Below are 18352 nucleotides of genomic sequence, written 5' to 3'. Positions count from 1 at the left end.
GCAAAAGCAGCTATTATTCCTTTGCGTCCAAGGACTTTTTACACGTCATATATTGTTTCAGGATTTATCTTTTCAAAGGCAACTTGCCAAAATGCATTGGGTTTGTGTCTATCATATTCATTCTTGAATAAGAACAATTGCAGATATTGGGTGATAAATGTTTTCACCAGAAGAAACTGTCCACTTGTCAGAAAATCAGTTTTATATTTCAGCTTCACATGTATGGTGGGCCTGAGGCAGTAAGAAAGATATAGCTGGCCAGCATTGCCAATGACAGCTGCATCCTACGAATGAATAAATAAAATATATTTTACCATCATATGTTTAGATCTGTAAGAGCAATTAAACTTGCTGAGCAAAATTTTCACATTTTAGTAAAATTGCTTCTGGCAGTTACTATTTTTCAAAACTTTATTTACATACATCTTCCTTTGTTTATTGACTTTTTAAGGTTGGAACAGGACTTGGAGTAGGATTCAATGTCAATATTGCTTGGACAGGTGGTGTGGATCCCTCTAATGGAGATGTGGAGTACTTGACAGCATTCAGGTGAACACTCATTCTATGGAGTTATTGTCAGAAAACAGGGTCTTGAAGCAAGATGGGATTTTTTTTTCCTTACTAACAGTATGTACAGGACATTATTGTATTTCCACCAGTATCCGTGCATAGTCACCACCTACATGTGTTCCTTTGTTTAATCGTTATACTATACATAGTTCCATCCTGCAGAAAAATAAATAATGCTAAAGTGGAGGAAAATTCATTAAGAATCACACAAAACAGCTTTAATTTAAAAGCCTGAGAATTAAATATTGATTGATTGCTGCAATTAAGTTATTTTTCTGAACCTTGTAATTATTTTACTTTCAGTGAAATCAGGCTTAGAATATTGCTTCAGGTGTTCACCTGCATGTAATTAGCACTGCTGCAATTTTATCTGGAGTATCTGGGTCAGAGAATTGTTAATTGTATATTTAGTCATGTATTACTTTAGTTTACGTTCATAAGAATTGTCTACAAATACTTCTTAAATCCTTTGATTCGAGGAAAGAGTCTAATAAAGTGCATGCAAAAAAAAAGCCGATATATTTGGGAAAATGTTTTATTCAAAGGAACAAACATTTGGAAAAGGGGGCTTCCAGGAAATGGTCAAGAGCCTAAGGCAGGATAACACTAAACAGACTAGAAGCCAAATTTCCTTGCTTGCATGCTACAGGGTCAGGCTGGAGTTGGATCAGATAATTGAATATAATGAAATCCAGAAGGCTGCCCTTTTTCCTTTTTGCATACCCAGCATATCACAAATTTTGTAGACTTAGGTTCGTTCTTACACTTGTGTAGTTCCAGCTGCTGTCTTTGAGGCCATCATTGTTTGATGTTAGAAAATTATCCTGGTGCTGTTTTCAATCATGGAAGTTCAGCTGACTTTTACTGACTTTAAAGGCCATATGTCTGCTGTTTCCTTGTTTGCAAACAAAAAAAAGGTGCAAGCATTGCCGTACTTATAGCACGGCCTTTAATAATGGTAAGAATGATGGTAAACAAATTGACTTGGTTGTTTAACAGCATCATTGTAAACATGACTGTTGCAAACAGTCTTTATCTGAATTGATTGGGTTGAAAAATCTTTTTCATAGGATCGCAAAGTTTATTCTGATTCTTGGGAAACTGTGCATATGCTCTTATCTTTACTGTTGCTTGTAAAAAAAAAACGGTCTTTGTGTTTGCTGTAAGCATTTTTGTTTTGTTGACCCGAAGTGACGAATGTTTCTAAGTTTCTCAGACAAATATGTGCTTGAGTGGTAGATCAGCTGAGCAGGACATTTTCTGTTATATGTGGCCGCATGCTTAAAATGATACCTAAGTGGAAGAGAAGGCTATAACCACATTTGCAGTAAATTCTCTTATTGTGAACAAATTTCATGATTTCTTTGAAAGTTACAATCGTCTTCTGTTTTGTGTTCGTAATTCTGTGGTTTTATAAATAGCAACAAGTGAATTTACAGCTATTAATCCCTGAATTCTTCAAGGGGATAATTCATTGTAGTTTAGTTCCTCATTTCCCAATAAGTGAGTGGAACCCTTTCCAGTGACAATTAATCTTGTGTAGATTTGTTTGACCATAGATGTTATTACATAGCTGTCTCACGATGTACGTATACACTGGACATTAGATTAAAGCTTGAGTTTCAGCAGAATTTTCCTGCATCCCCAAATCTACCACCGCCCCACCTGGCCAATCACCAAGCCAAGCTTGAAGACATTGAAATAAACTGAAGTGGCTTTGCCATTGCACTGTTTAACTCAACTAAGTTCATGATGATGAAGAATTGAACCTGGCATATTACAAGCAGTATAGTCCCACACCAAACAAAACATGGTGTTTTTGCATTGTTTTTCAGGTTACATAGATTATATTAATTTTACTCCTGCATTGAAAACTATATATAAATGAATATTGCATAACTAACTTTTAGACACTGAAAAAATCTTACTTCGGCAGACAGTTTATGGGATTGCATGTGCTTTCTATATGCCATGGTGCCAACACAATTGATGATAAAATGCTGTTGGGCTAAAGTTTACACCATATGGGCATGTGGTATTTGTTAGTCCAGAGTCCTTCAAATGTGAGCAGCAGCCACCTACTGTTCAACCATTTCATGGATATGAACTCATACTTGTGTTTTAGCAAACTGCTTCCTGAATGCCATTAAAGAGACAGGGACCCTTTTGTAAATCTATATGAGCTGAAATTGAAAACTATTAAAAATTAAATATACCCAACACAATCTGTTTATACTTAAAATGAAAAGTAAGTAAAGTCGGTTCTAGTGAAATCAATTTTAAAAGGGTGCAGGATTTTTATAGCTATACCCTTTTTAACTGTTAATAATGAACTTTCTAGAGATAAAGTAGTGCTTCTTAGTAGATTGATTTTTTTATCCCTTGGATATCAAGTGTTTGGATTTATTATTTTTTAGGACGGTTGTGATGCCCATAGCCAATGAGTTTTCTCCTGATGTTGTGTTGGTATCTGCTGGCTTTGATGCTGTAGAAGGACATCCCTCCCCTCTTGGTGGATACTCTGCAACAGCCAAGTGTAAGTTAGAGCACTATGGAGTGTCATCTGAGGTTACTTTGATGGAGTTCAGTGTATTATTATTGAGTACTTTGAGTTCATTAATTATCAAATTAGGATCAATAATGAGATTTGCAAAGTCATCAGACTAGTGGCATTCTGGGCCAGACACATTAATGTCATTACTTTTTTTATACTTTTTCCATTATCGTAAACTACTTATTTAAATCTCTGAATATATTAATAAATTTGTGAGCCTTTGTCTTAATATTATTTCTGCTGTTGAGTCATTAAGGAAAGAGTTTGAGGCCTATTCCAGATGCCATCCTTCCCCATGTGTGGAGACCGGAGTATTGTCTTTAATCATGGGACTGGCCTCCAGCCAGTTGGGCATGTTCGCATGCGATCACTGTCTCAATGCGAGTATTCTTGCCTGAATCTGAAGGGTTTGCTTTGGGTTCCACTTCAGCAATCCAATGAGTGGAAACCAGAAGCAAGTCATAAAATTGAATTGAGTTATTTGAGCCCAATGGATTGCCCACCCCATCCAGCCCACCTCCAGAGTAAAGACTTTCAAATTTAAGAAAGTAAAGACTTGTGCAGTGCAAAAGAAAGATGCTTATAAAATCACTGAGTCCACAGCATGGAAACATACCCTTCAGCTCACCACAACCCTGCTGTCCATCAAACAGCCACCTACACTAATCCGATATTTCCCCTTGTATCCCCATCAGCGCTCAGCCCTCTTCCCCTAACTATTCTCTGCCATCCATGGACAATATGAGTAATTTACAGTTAATCTATCACGTTCTTGGGATGTGGGAGGATATGAGAGCACTCAGAGGAAAGCCATGCAGTCACAAACATGCAAAATCCACACAACAGTACCGAGTGTCAGGATTGAATCCAAGTCTCTGGAGCTATAAACCAAAAGTGTTAACCACTACTGCCCGTATTTTTATTTCCATATGAAGCACATTTCTTTCCACTGGGTAACTGGAAATTTATTTTTTGAGTTGAGGTTCCCACAAGTGCATTTGTTATGATTCCTCCACAATTAAAAAAAATGCTGCTTTAATTTACTGGAGTCATCGCTTTTTTTGAGATGGCAAGAATCTACCATATTTGGATTCTAGTCTGTAATCAAGTTTATTTGGACTTCAGTATATCTGTTAAATTTAAACAACCTTGTTAGATATAAAAATGTAAAAATAGCTTAATGCATTCTATGCAAATGTTATTTTGTCCTATTTATTTTAAAGTGTATATTATATAAAAGTTATTTCCAACTTTATAATTTCCTGTTTTGAACTTTCAGGCTTATTTTAAAATTATGCGAAACAATGCTAGAATAATGCAACCAGTATTTTTTTTTAAACATCAATAATTCTGTTTTCACCTTCTTGACATGACTGCATACAGAAAAACACCTATAATTAAACGCATATTTGATTTGGATATTACATAATATTAAAAAAGTATAATCCAAGTTTATGTATCTGAAATAGATGGCCTGTAAAGTTAATAACATAAAGGAAAATTTGAAAGTTAGATGTCCAAATGGAAACTGTTCTTACAGTAAAGCATTTTTGCTTTGAAACCCTCAAATCAGGCAATCAAGCGTTGGTTGCTATTACTTACACCACAGTTTCCACTTCACTTAGCTCATGCAGCTTATTTAACATGGTAAAAAACTAGCCAGGAGCTAGTTTCTTAACACTAATCACATAATCTTCTCCAAACTATTGCTAGCTTAAACGTAGCTGTAGAGAGACCCCTTTGATAAATCTAGGGACGTAAATAGTGCCTAACTTTTCCCTCATGCACAGTAACCTGCCTAAAACAGCATGCACATTAATATAAAATTGTTGGCCATTTTGTATTGGCACTCGTTGAGCAAAGTTATATCATTCTTCAAAAGTTAATGCAATTCTTCAAAATATTAGATAACTTATTTGATAAGATGTAATGCTTTGTAGTGTGTTTATTCCTTCACTCTCTACAATCAGAGATTGGAAGAAAAAATTCAACTGTACCAATAAATTAGCCACTTGACAATGAAATATTATGATTTCTCCATTGTTTCAAAAGTACATAGATTAAAACATAATATTTAATTAAATATGAATGTTTAATTATATTAAATATTTAATTACTGTAATTGAATAAAACACCTGTTTTCATGTGTATGAAAGATATCATACTTAGGAACTATGTCTTGTTCTTTGCAATGGTCTGTAGATTTAAAACCAGAGATCAAGGTCAAGAGCAGGAAAAAATCACTAATATTGTGACAAGCAGCATATTGAATAACCTTTTCTTAATAAATCATTTTTAATTATGTAGTTTAATATTATCCAGGTTTATCATTCAACCTAAACATTTCTAGAACAGCCGACGCATTCACACAAAATTATGGATTGTGCATTTTAGGGAATCCATGCAAGTTGTGACTGAATGGAATGTTAAAATAATTTGCCTAACCCAAGTCAATATTTATCTCATTTGCATTTCCACAATTGAAATTAACCTAAACAATATTTCAAAAGAGACTCCAGCTCATAAAATTTTTTTTTGTATTTTATAATTTTTAGTTACAATAATTAGCTAAATTGTTGAAATTCTATTAAACAAACATTAATGGTCTATAATTTTGTGATAAACTGTGATAAGTCGGGCAGTATTTTGTAGTTTTGCGAAAAACAGAAAAGCTAGATGAACTCGGCCAGTCACGCAGCATCTGTGGAAAGAGAAACCAGATAATGTTTCAGGTCAAAGACCTTTCATCAGAGGTTTTCCCACAGATGCTGTCTGACTGGCCGAGATCTTCCGGCATTTCTGTTTTTGTTTCAGATTTGAGCATCTGCAGTTTTATTTGGTTTCTAATATTTGTAGATCTCATCATGGGTTTGTAAATGAGCGTGAAAGGCAGCTAAATTCAATAAATGTGACCAACAAAATGCTTAATAATATCACCCGTTTATTGATGTAATTGTTGTAAATGACATTTGACAGCAAGCAGAATTTTTTTTTACATGTTAACAAATCATAACTTCTAAGCATGAATAAAGTACATTTTCCTAAAACTCATCCATCATCAATAGTTCAAAGCATGCTACATAGTAGAAGCTTGAACTTATACTTTACTCTCAAAAATCACCCCCATTGAATTCATTGCAATACTTTTTAAAGTCGTTATGTAGCACACTTGGCAATACCAAGGGGGATAATTCTTTGGACAAACATGTGCGCTTTTCTTTTTCAAAAAATTGGGCAACAAGTGTGATCTATGTTTTTAATTATATCAATTATGTTCAAAGGCAAGATGTCAATTAATGAAGTCTCATCAAAGTATTGCTATATAAGTTGTTCTGAAAATGCTTCGGTAGAAGATAGTTTTGATGGGAAAGCGGTGGTCCATTGATGTTAAGTGGTGCATTTCACATGCATTTCTTTCTCAGGTTTTGGCTACCTGACCAAACAGCTGATGAAGTTAGCTGCAGGACGTGTGGTTCTTGCTTTGGAAGGAGGACATGATCTCACTGCCATCTGTGATGCATCTGAGGCCTGTGTTTCAGCCCTGCTGGGTAATGAGGTATGCAGAACAGTCAAAATCAAAACCAGATCATGCTGTAAAGATACATCTTTAACTTAATAGGCATAGGTGCTAAACTGACAATTGTTTTTTTTTTGATATATTGGTGCATAGAATGTGCTTTAAAAGTAATATGACATTAAATGAAATTGCAGAGTCCATGCAATTGAAATTGAAATCGCATTCAGTCTAGAAAATATTTGAATTTTTCCCCATAATATTATTTGGTTTTATTCTTCTAATTAATTGAATGTGCTTTACAAATTGAATTAATAGTGGGCACTAGCTTTTCAAAAATCATGCATAAATGATGAAATTTAAACCTTTTGCTCTTTGACATAAATAACCTTTATTTTTATTTTCTTATTTCCTACCAGAGCTGGAATAATTAATGTTTTGTGTGTGTATATAAAATGGTGCATGATTTATGGGTTTTTTTTAATATTTCTTACCAGCTGGATCCTTTGCCTCAAGAAATACTTCAGCAAAAACCCAATGCAAATGCAGTCGCATCACTAGAGAAAGTTATTGAAATTCAAAGTAAGTTGTTGCTCTATGTTACCTCTAATTACTCATGTTGATGTACTGCTTGTGCGCAGGAATGTTACACAATGATATCTGTAAGCTGCTTAATGCTTCCCCATTGACACAATAGTGGCTTGGCAGCAGCTTTTTAATAAAATTGAACTGACAATGGTACCTTCCATGTTCTTCCTTATATCTTCAAAACAACCATGCATAAACAGAAAATACCAGTCACACTGTCATGAATCTCTGAGGGCCCAGTATGCCATATGACTTTTTTCTGTTTTACAGAACAGTATAATTCATTGATTTCAGTTAAAAATCAGGAGCCACAAATTGGATTCTGCTTGTATGTTTGCTGTTGATCAGAAGTCTCTAAGGTGCAATCATGTACTCTGCACTACAAATGGAACAACCAACATTGACATTTGTAAAGCTGCCTCCATTTGAAGCAGTTTAAAACAACTGTAGAATGGCCCTGAGTTGTGTAGATTGGCAATGGTAGAACAATGCTATCCTTTGCTACATTTCTCCTCATGGTTGTTTGGTAAAGTCTGTACCTAAAGATACAACGTAGACAAGAAGATTGCTGTTTGATCCTGTTGTGCACTGATTAGATTCCCCCTGATTTTGGCACCCTAGAATTTGATTGCCAAGGAAAATCATCCTTTCCAGAAATTCATAAAAGAGATGAGATGATAATGAGATACTATTGTGAACTTTATCTCAAGTGATTCTCCTTCATGATTGGTGAAGGAATTATTGAGTACTTACTGCATGATGAGGAGTTGCCATATTTTATATCTGCTCGCAGCAATGATAGTTACACTGTATACTTTATTGATGTATATCACATTAAAGGTAAAATCTGACCTGTTTGCTAAGCCTTGATGATTTGACTTTCAGGCAAACACTGGAGTTCGGTGAAGCGCTATGCTTCCACGGTAGGTTACTCGTTGCTGGAGGCCCAAAAGCACGAGAAGGAAGAAGCAGAAACTGTTACAGCATTAGCCTCGCTGACAGTGGACACAGAGCAGAACAGTTCTGAACCAGAGGCAAGGTAATTATATAATCTCCTTTTTACAATAGTGAAGATAAACACTGTAAATGGTTAAATGAGGAGAAAGCTCAAAACTGAAACCCCAAGACAAAAACGGAAAGCACTCAGAAGGTCGAGCAGCTTTAGTGGGAAGAGAAGCGGAGTTGGTTTAGTGGGTAAAGGATCCTTCATCAATAGTGGGAGAGTGAAAAATGATGCATATTTTAAATTGCCCTTCGGAGAAGGGGTGGAGAGAACAAAGGGAATGCCTGTGATGGGTGCAAACCAAAGTTGGCAATGTAATCATTATTTTAAAAATAAGCAGAGGAGCAAAATGGAGAAACAAATTGAAATAGAAGGGTAGAGTCGCTCGCATCTGTGAAGAGAAACAAAAAATGCGTGCCTTGAAATTGGTAAATTCAATTTTAAATCTCAAGAGCTGCAACTTCCCCAGATGAAATACTGAGGTACTGTTCTTCGTGCTTGGGTTGAGCAATGGAGCCGTGCAAGAGGCTCGATTGGGAGTTCAAGTGACAAGGGACAAGAAACTGAGGGTGCTCCTGGTGGATTGCAAAGCCGTCACTGAGCCTGGATCTCTCCATAGTAGAGTATACCTTATTGTGAACACCAAATGCAATACTCCAAATTATAAGCTTCACCAAATACTTTTTGGGCCCCTGGATGGTGGGAAGGAAAATAGTAAAAGGACAGGTGTTTGCTCTGAGAAGAAGAATTCTTGCTGGAACTGGTGACCCAAGAAGTCATGGAAAAAATGATCCTTTTGTGATGCTGGAGAGAAAAAAATGGGAAGATCAATGTGCTGGTTGAATCCTGTTGAAAGAGCACAAGATTGTCCGTTGAAAGCTGATTGCATTGAAGGTGGGGGGGCAAGGGTGAGCTCATCCATGCAATGGCTGGGAGGATAATGGCAGAATGTGGAGTGTGCAGAAGTAATTGAAAATTCTGAGTATAGTGGAGAGGTAAAAGCATGGTTCAGGAAAAAGAAAGATAACCTCAAAGTCAGGGCATATACGGCAAAGATGGAGAAATTGGGTAAAGGAATTAACATAGGAAGCAGGGTGAGAGATGATGTTTTTTATATTGAATAGTGGGCAGAAATAGTTCAGATTTGTGGTTCAAATAAGCCTGAAGAGAGGATAGTTCCATGAATCTAGTGATAAGATGGACATAGCTCAAGCCCATGCAAGTTTCTATCGCTAAAACGTTGACTTGAAGAAACTAGCAGAGTTGAAGGGGGAACAAGTTCAACTAGGTGAAAATAAGCACTGATGGAAGATAATTGGGTTAGTTTAAGGAAGAAGTCCAGGAGCCCGCTCTTATGAGATGAAGGTGTAAAGAGTTTGGACATTTATCCCATTTGTGGCACATTGAGGTTCTCTTTAAATGTTGCTTTTTGTGCTTCAGCCAACTCTGTCGGCATGGTCTTGACAAGATATTGAGGGAACAGGTTTTTACCACATGGAGTCTTGCATGAATTTGGAAGCTGTTTTAGATTGCAGATTGATATGCATTTTGAATCAAGCTTATTCTGAAGACCATTTTATTTAAAAAATGACAAATTTATATGATTTACAATTCCACCATTCAAACTGGCTACTTACAACAATGTTGGAGAATATAGAACTGCTTTGTCAGTTTTTCTCTACATCACCCCTCATCGTGTATTTGGGCTGGATTGTGCTGGACATGCCCTTTGTCTTATGCTGACTCTTGCTATGCACCCCTTGATGTCTCGCCCGTGCTACAGCCGTTCCACAAAGCAGATCATTCTGCAGGCAGCAACTAGGCCACAGGTGGTATCAACTCAGACCCTTCCCAAAGACCATACTGATGGGCTTGTGACAGCATGTTACTTGAAGGTCAAACATCTTCTGAATTAATCCCGTGACCAGAGACCATAGACTCAGAATAAAAAGGATGTACCTTTAGGAAGAAGATGAGGAGGAATTTCTTTAGTCAGAGATTGGCGAATCTGTGGAATTCATTGGCCCAGAAGGCTGTGGAGGCCGTCAATTATATTTTTAAGGCAGAGATTGGTAGATTCTTGATTAGGACGGGTGTCAGGATTTATATTAAAACGTTATAAACTTCACTTATCTTTATAGTGATGCGTCTAATGCATCCACATGTTCCATGTTTCTGATCACAGCCATGGATGTTTGGAGCTTGTCACACAAATCCACAACAGCTTTTTTTCTTGTTTGTCAATTTCCAAAATATTTTGTAAGTGCTTCTCCAGATCACGACCAAAATTACAATATAGCCATGTAATGCAAATAATATTCACCTAATTTATCATTCACATGATATCCAATTTGTGTAAGAGAAACACTTGAAGTGCAAAATCTGAGTGTGATGAAAGAATCTTTGGCCCCCTTTGGTCATGACTGACCATGGGTGTCTCCTGGGTTGGAGGACGCCAGTTCGTGACTTTGTTTAACATGGGGAGATTGGTGCACAGACAGCCACCACATGGTCCTTGACAGATCTGGGTCAGGATCCAGTGGGATGGAATCCAAGACGACCGGAGACCCTTTTCTGCTGCAGCCTTCATCCGCTTTCCGAGGTGTTGTGACGCTCCACTAAGGCCAGCCATCATCCTCTACCTGTTCTGTTGAAGTCTTGATTGAAAGAATATCAATTACTGTAATGGAATAACCAAAATGAGATACTGTTAGGAGTAAGAGCAAGTGACAGCATCTCGGTGAATGGGTGTGAAAGACATGATTGATTCAGGAGTCGAACAGTAGTAAGGAAGACGTTGTTCAAAAGTCTGATGTCCAAGCTTTCCAGCTCTTTTATCTTCCCCCAGGGGGAGAAAAGGGAATGGCCAGGGTCACAAGCATTCTTTTAAAAAGAATGAAGAATATTTAGTAAAATAGAACAAAATATTTAATTTTCAGTGTTTGTCAATTACTGCATGGGTTAATTAATTTATGTATATATTTTGTTTCATACCATCAAAGTTTAATATCCAATCTATTGCTCGATGCTGGCTTCATTATGTAGTATATCTTAAATTGAGATGTGACACCACCTTCAAACAACATGTAGTCGGCACTCCCTGCGCCTTCACATTTGCCTTATCCAGGGAAGACATTAATTTTGTTCACAAAGCATCCGTGCATAAATCTTTTAGAGTTAGTTTAAATTTATCAATTTGTTAATCATGACATTAGTACAAATTTTCAATTTCATTTTACTTAATTCTTGGATTTGCAGTACCACTTAACAAACTATAATTGAAATCTGGTGAAGATGTTTTTAACATTATAATCTCACTTTGCATTACATTGATTAGTTAAAACCAGTGGGAAAAGTGGAAAAGATAGCAATAAAGAGAAATCATTTTGATTTAATGGGAATGGGCTTAATTTCTCATAATTTGACCATCTGCAATAGTAAAATAAAATGAATCCTGGAACCTTTTCTGATCTACTTTGGTCCCATCGGTTTTTTAAGCACCATCAAACGTGGTGTGAAAATTTAAAAACTGCAGATGCTGGAAATAATAAATAAAAACAAAATGCAAATCAAGCAGGTTCTGAGAAAGAGAAATGGTTAACATTTCAAGTCTGAAACATTTTGTCAGAATCGGAAAAGAGTAATGTGATCTGTGCATCTTCCACTTTGTATTTGAATCTCAAAATATTTATCTGTATTAAATGTATCTATAAATAAATACCAATTTTAATTTAAACTTTACATCTTTAAATAATGGAACAGTGAGTGATTTAAATGTGCTGAATTAAATTTTCAGTTTGGAATTTTCCCTGATATTCATCGTGAAAATAATTATTCAAATCAAGTGATTTTTTTTAATATATAAAATTTATTGTTACAAATTAATTGGAATTGAATTACTCTAAGAATTTACTTTTTTCTTTATTGAGGAACTTAGCATGTAAAGAGGTTTGAAACCTTGTAGGTGTCTTTCATGCCATTTCCAATAAGATGCGTTAAGATCTTATTTATTTTTCAGGCAAGGGGACGAACCAATGGAAGAAGAGCCAGCAATGTAAAAGTGCCAATGGTCATATTACTGTCACCTGTGTGAATCTTTCTTGTAACCTCCTTTAAAGTCTATCAGACATACAGTGTCCATTGTCTGCCTCTGACAGTGTTATTGTATTGAACTTGAACTGTTGTGAAAAACATCTAGTCTTCAAGCTAGATTCACTAGCCAATCTGTCTGTATTTGAAGACCTGAAATTGAAGAGTTTAAAGGGACACCGCAGCTTTGTATTTCTTCAAAGTTCATCTGTTCTCCCTTAAGGGAGAATAATGTTTTAAAGGTTACAAAACACTCAAGGCTTTGATTTCAGCTCCCTAGCCTAAATGCAGTGGTAAGATATTAGCGTTTGAAATGCTTATGAGAGTTGATGAATCGGCTTCCTAAAGGATGTTGAAAAGCAGGAAAGAGAAAAAAAAGGATGGAGAGGAAGCAGTATAATATTTTTTTGTCAGGAAAATTGAAAGGAAATTTGTGCCTTTAAAAAAAAAAATGGTTGAAACTCACAACTTCATTTTTAAATGCCTTAATTTACATCAGTGAAATGCTGCTGTTGATTTTCGGAACATAGTCAAAAATGGCATGATCATCTGATTGAAAAATCTTCAGCTACTTTCAGTCACAAATGAACAACACCCCTCTCTGTATAAACATTTGGTTTGTTTATTTATTTCTTTTGTAAAATTTCTTAAACTTTATTTGTGTATTTGCTGATGACCAACTGTTATCTCGATGAGTTTGTTTCAGTTTAACTATAAATAGTCGTAATATTGTCATATATGTCCTTTGAAGTTCTCCAGTTGATGTTTCAAGAACCCTAATTTTGGTTCCCTTTGTTACCTTAAAATTTTTAAATTTAAAAAGAGAGGTTAACACAATATAATTTTCATACAATTTTATTGTTTATATATATTCTGAAAATTGTTATTTTTGTCTTTTTTTTTTAACTCCAAATGTGTTGAAGGAGCTTGTAGTTTCTGCTGGATAAGGTGGTTTGCTGTTTGCTTTTTGTATTGAGGTTCACCTTACAAGGAGAACCAGACTGAGCATTTTGGACTGCAGGTCTAACTTTGGAATATTTTTGACTGAATTTCAGAGGTTCTTTTTAACAATTTTCCTTCACAAAGAGTAGTGTTTAATTTGAGCACCAAACTCGTAGAAATCAGACCATCTATTTCAATCAAGAAGGCCATAAGTGATGATGTATGTTTTATCTTAATGCTTTTCTAAAACTAGAAGGCAAACTAATTAAGTCGGCAGGATTTTCAAAAGAGCGGGTACAATGATTGTTGAATTGTGGCACTAAATGTAATGTCCAGATGGAAGCAAAATGATAACCCTGATGATATTGTGTGACTGAATTGATGCATATGGTAGTGGGAGTTCTATTAGATACATGTTTTTTAAAGGCTTACAGAAAACAGCAATGTACTCTTGTGATTGTAGCAGTTGAACAGTGGATGGGGAATTTCACTCCTTCACAGTAAATCTTAAAATAGGGTATATTTGTGTTTAAAGAGTCGGCGGGTATTTCAAAATATACTGAAATAGTTGATTAACAAGCCAATTTGCGAACCCTGGTAAAATAATGAAGGCGTTTCACAAACTGGTGTATGCAAAATCTTAAATATTTAATAGTGTAAAGGATGTTAGATAAATAGGCTTTATAGTTTCACTCTTAGAGAAAAGTTGTATCACTTGATGAGGATTAGGTGAGAGACACCATGACTGAATGAATGTTTGTGGACATTGTTCTGCTGTTGAACTAATATTTACAAAAATAGAAAATACCATCAAAGAGACCTTGAATGACAGACTGGGCCTGTGTTATACACGGTGGTAGCTGTTTCACTAGACAGACAGCTATAAGATTGATTCAGTGAATCTGTAAATGGTTGAGGTGAAAGACTGGGCCTCTCAGTGCAGGTTAATTAAGAATTCCTGCCGTAGTCGGGTTGGCCACAGAAGGTAACGGAAGTGCATCCATGCATTTCACAACAGTAAATGAAGCTTTACTTGCCATCTGCAACATTGGCGTGAATTTTGTAAAATTGTTTTTTTTCACGCAAGCAGCTTGGTATTGATGTATTTTAGTAAACAAAATATATTTTACATTTTTAGCTTAAAGACATACAATATAAATAATTGTATATATAGAATATATTGTTTAAATTCATAGATTTGCTGCTGTTTGGGTGGATTAAATACTATAACTTTTTCAATAATGACTTTGGGTGGATACAGTAATGTTAAAGTCTCGGCTGGAATGTAATTGAGAATTCCGGCGTTAATAGTTATTCCGTACATTCCTCTTTCAGTTTTAGTTGAATCCAGTTTTCATTCCTCTATTTATGAAGTGATGGGAAGCTTTAACAAGAAGTTGCTTTGATTTTGGGGTCCACTGGATGGGCTTTACTGACCATAAGAATGCTGCAACGTATTAGTTTTCAAGATGAAAGGGGCGGTTTCATTAGATAAAGATAGTGTGATTTGATATGAAATATGGATTTTATGGTGACCTTATAAATGTACAAGACTGGGTAAAGATGGGAGGTTGTTTAAATTATTTGTTCAGATCTTAATGTTTGTACAAAAAATTGTGCTGTTACATTGTTTTAAATACAGTTTAAAGATAAATATAACATGACTGCTCAGCTGTAAGATGGAGGAGGTGATGTGTTTTAAACAGTGAAACTGGGTTTCCTGTACAAATATTGATTTTTCCAATGTGTGCCTAGTGTCTGGAAAATGCTTCTTCCAGAGCCAATCCTGTAGATTTTAGTGATAGATGGACTTGCTTCATAATTTTTTTTTTGTTCCATTAAATGCCTTCAACAGAAGATTGAGAATCAGTACTAAACGTAAAAAGGCCTAATTAATTACCTGGCTTGTATAAGCATTCTAACTGGGAGAGGTGCAGTCATTATTTCCCTTCAGGATTCTGTACAGGTGCAAAGTTACTTTGCCAAAACTCTGTATGCTAGATTTTCCACCAGGGTCTAGCTTGCTATTTAAATGTACAATTATAATGGACGTCTCTGTTGGAGGAACAAAGAAGCAAGTTTTGATGACAGCTTGCATTACACTGTATAACAGCAGAATGCACATCTAGCTTGTGTTATTAAATTGTACTGTGTTGCTTTAACCTTTTCACCAATACAGTCTTGGCAACTCTAATTGACTGGAGCATTTTTTTTCCTGTTGATTTTATTCTGCCTTGATATATAGTTGTTCCAATGAGGTAAAACGCCTTTATCTAGAATCTTCTGGAGGATGGATGTATTGATGTGGTGGAATAGTCTGTCTATAACCATTTCCTTGCTATGTTGGCAACAATCTCTGAATTTATTTTCAAATATATAACTACAAAAAAATGTTAAATTTGCATTTAAACCACATTTTATTGTTTTTGTATCCATTGACACCACCCAGTGTCACTAATAGAATTGTCAATAAGTTAAATGTCTGTATTTAGGTGAAGTGCTAAGTGTGTGTATAGTGATTTATTAACAGTATTGTATTGTAGCAGGTGTTTATAATTTTTGTCATAATCAAATTGATGTAAATCTCAAATTTCCTTCACCCTCTCTCACTCCATTTTCCCTTTCTGTATTGTTTGGAGTCCATTATTTTGTATCATGTTATAACATTAGTGTTTGTGTAAATAAAATAATTTTGTTTCTGGCAAAAATGAGTCTGTATATCCAGACATCTGACATATTCATCTTAGAATATATGCATACAATGAAGTTTAAAATCCTGACCAATGAAGAAATCATTTATTTGTGACAGAAAGGAAAAAGATCTGCATGCTGAGCGAGGCTGCCCATTGTGTTGGTGGCACAGGAGTAGTTGATACAAGCCTGTTAGGCTGTGAAAATTGTGATAAACACTCAATTCACAGACAAGATGGCACAAACTGTGATGCCCAGATTGCAACGAACAGCTCTAATGGTTTTACAGGATAAAGAATTGGCCAAAGTTCCCACTTCTACTTGCAGTTCTACTTACAGGAAAGACAGACACAAAAAGCTGGAGTAACTCAGCGGGACAGGCAGCATCTCCAGAGAGAAGGAATGGGTGACATTTCGGGTTGAGACCCTTCTTCAGACCCAACCCGAAATATCACCCATTCCTTCTCTCCAGAGATGCAGCCTATCCTACTGAGTTACTCCAGCTTTTTGTGTCTACGGTTTAAACCAGCATCTGCAGTTCCAACCTCACATGAAAGATATTTGTGCAACATACACTGCAATGTCCTCTAGTATAAATAATCAAATATTCAGAACAATATCAAACTGGCTAAACCAGTGCAACCATCCCTAAGTAGGAATAACTAATAATAATTGCAAGGAGATAAATTTGAAACCGACTGCTTGATTGATTAGTTTACCATATCGTCAATTTTAAGTAAATGGCATAAATGGAGCAGTAATTGAATTTCATTATGGAAGATTAATACTTTTATTAATTATAATTATTATCACAGTAAGTTGTAATCATGTAAGGATGTAACAAGTAAAATGGATAAGGATGAGCTAGTGGATGTTGTGTATCTGGACTTTTAAAAAGCCTTTCATAAGGTCCCACCAGAGATTAGTGTTAAAGGTTAGAGCACATGGTAGGGTATTGACATGGATAGAGAACGGGTTGGCAGACAGGAAGCAAAGAGTAGGAATTAACAGGTCCTTTTCAGAATGGCAGGCGGTGACTAATGGCGTGCTGCAAGGCTCGGCGCTGGGACCCCAGTTTACAATATATATTAACGATTTAGACAAGGGAATTAAATGTAACATATCTAAATTTGCGGATGACACAAAGCTGGGTAGCAGTTTGAGCTGCGAGGAGGATGCTGTGAGGCTGCAGGGTGATTTGGATAGGCTGGGTGAGTGGGCAGAAGCATGGCAGATGCAGTATAATGTGGATAAATGTGAGGTTATCCACTTTGGTGGCAAGAACAGGAAGGCAGATTATTATCTGAATGGTGTCAGATTAGGAGAAGGGGAGGTGCAACGAGACCTGGGTGTGCTTGTACATCAGTCACTGAAAGTAAGCATGCACGTATATCAGGCAGTGAAGAAAGCTAATGGCATGTTGGCCTTCATTGCGAGAGGATTTGAGTTTAGGAGCAAGGAGATCCTACTGCAGTTGTACAGGGCTTTGGTGAGACCGCACCTGGAGTATTGTGTGCAATTTTGGTCTCCTAATTTGAGGAAGGACATTATTGTTATTGAGGGAGTGCATCGTCGGTTCACCAGGTTAATTCCCAGGATGGCGGGACTGACATATGGTGAAAAAATGGGTCGACTGGGCTTGTATTCGCTGGAATTTAGAAGGATGAGAGGGATTCTTATAGAAACATATAAAATTCTTAGAAGATTGGACAGGGTAGGACAGGACAAGAAAAATGTTCCTGATGTTGGAAGAGTCCAGAACCAGGGGTCACAGTTTAAGATAAGGGGTAGGCCATTTAGGGCAGATGAGGAAAAACTTTTTCACCTGGAGAGTTGTGAATCTGTGGAATTCTCTGCCACAGAAGGCAGTGGAGGCCAATTCACTGGATGTTTTCAAGTGAGTTAGAGTTTGCTCTTAGGGCTAATGGAATCAAGGGAAATGGGGGAAAAGCCGGAACGGGGTACCGATTTTGGATGATCAGCCATGATCATATTGAATGGCTCCTGCACCTATTTTCTATGTTTTTATCTCCCAACCATGATATATTTAATTCCTTCATCTGACTGCACTCTCTACTTGGAAACTTACATTTGGTTTGGGGGATCTTGGCAGGTAATACATCCTGTATCTCTGAATATTGTCATCCTAATTCATTCTAACATGTCAATCCCATATATAAATTTCATCCCTCTTGTCTATAAAATTGTGCTAATAAATATTTCTCTTCACCAGGTAATGTGATTTAAGTGGATTTGCACTTTGAGAGTAAAACATTATTGCAAATCTTAAACATACATATATTCTTTCAGCGATATTTGCCTGTGAAAACAGCAGTAAATGACTTACACAGCATTACACTGTTAAGATCTTCCAGTGAATTTTACCACCAATGTATCAGTT

General features: G+C 36.2%; 1 protein-coding gene across 10 annotated transcripts in view; it reads left to right on the top strand.

The window, feature by feature from the left end:
* The window catches only part of hdac5 (histone deacetylase 5), a 277929-nt gene extending 265264 nt beyond the window's left edge, over positions 1 to 12665 (top strand). For all 10 annotated transcript variants that reach the window (XM_055657256.1, XM_055657254.1, XM_055657250.1 and 7 more), the window contains 6 exons: positions 452 to 549; positions 2988 to 3106; positions 6547 to 6680; positions 7136 to 7220; positions 8112 to 8265; positions 12248 to 12665. In XM_055657256.1, the coding sequence (XP_055513231.1) occupies positions 452 to 549; positions 2988 to 3106; positions 6547 to 6680; positions 7136 to 7220; positions 8112 to 8265; positions 12248 to 12287 (630 nt within the window). In that variant the 3' untranslated portion in view covers positions 12288 to 12665. The remainder of the gene's footprint in view (positions 1 to 451; positions 550 to 2987; positions 3107 to 6546; positions 6681 to 7135; positions 7221 to 8111; positions 8266 to 12247) is intronic.
* The last annotated feature ends 5687 nt before the right edge of the window (positions 12666 to 18352 follow it).

Source organism: Leucoraja erinacea, chromosome 27 (assembly GCF_028641065.1).
Source record: "Leucoraja erinacea ecotype New England chromosome 27, Leri_hhj_1, whole genome shotgun sequence".
Classification (NCBI taxonomy): Eukaryota; Metazoa; Chordata; class Chondrichthyes; order Rajiformes; family Rajidae; genus Leucoraja; species Leucoraja erinaceus.
Note: the sequence above shows the minus strand (reverse complement) of the source record. Positions and strands in the feature narration are given on the sequence as shown.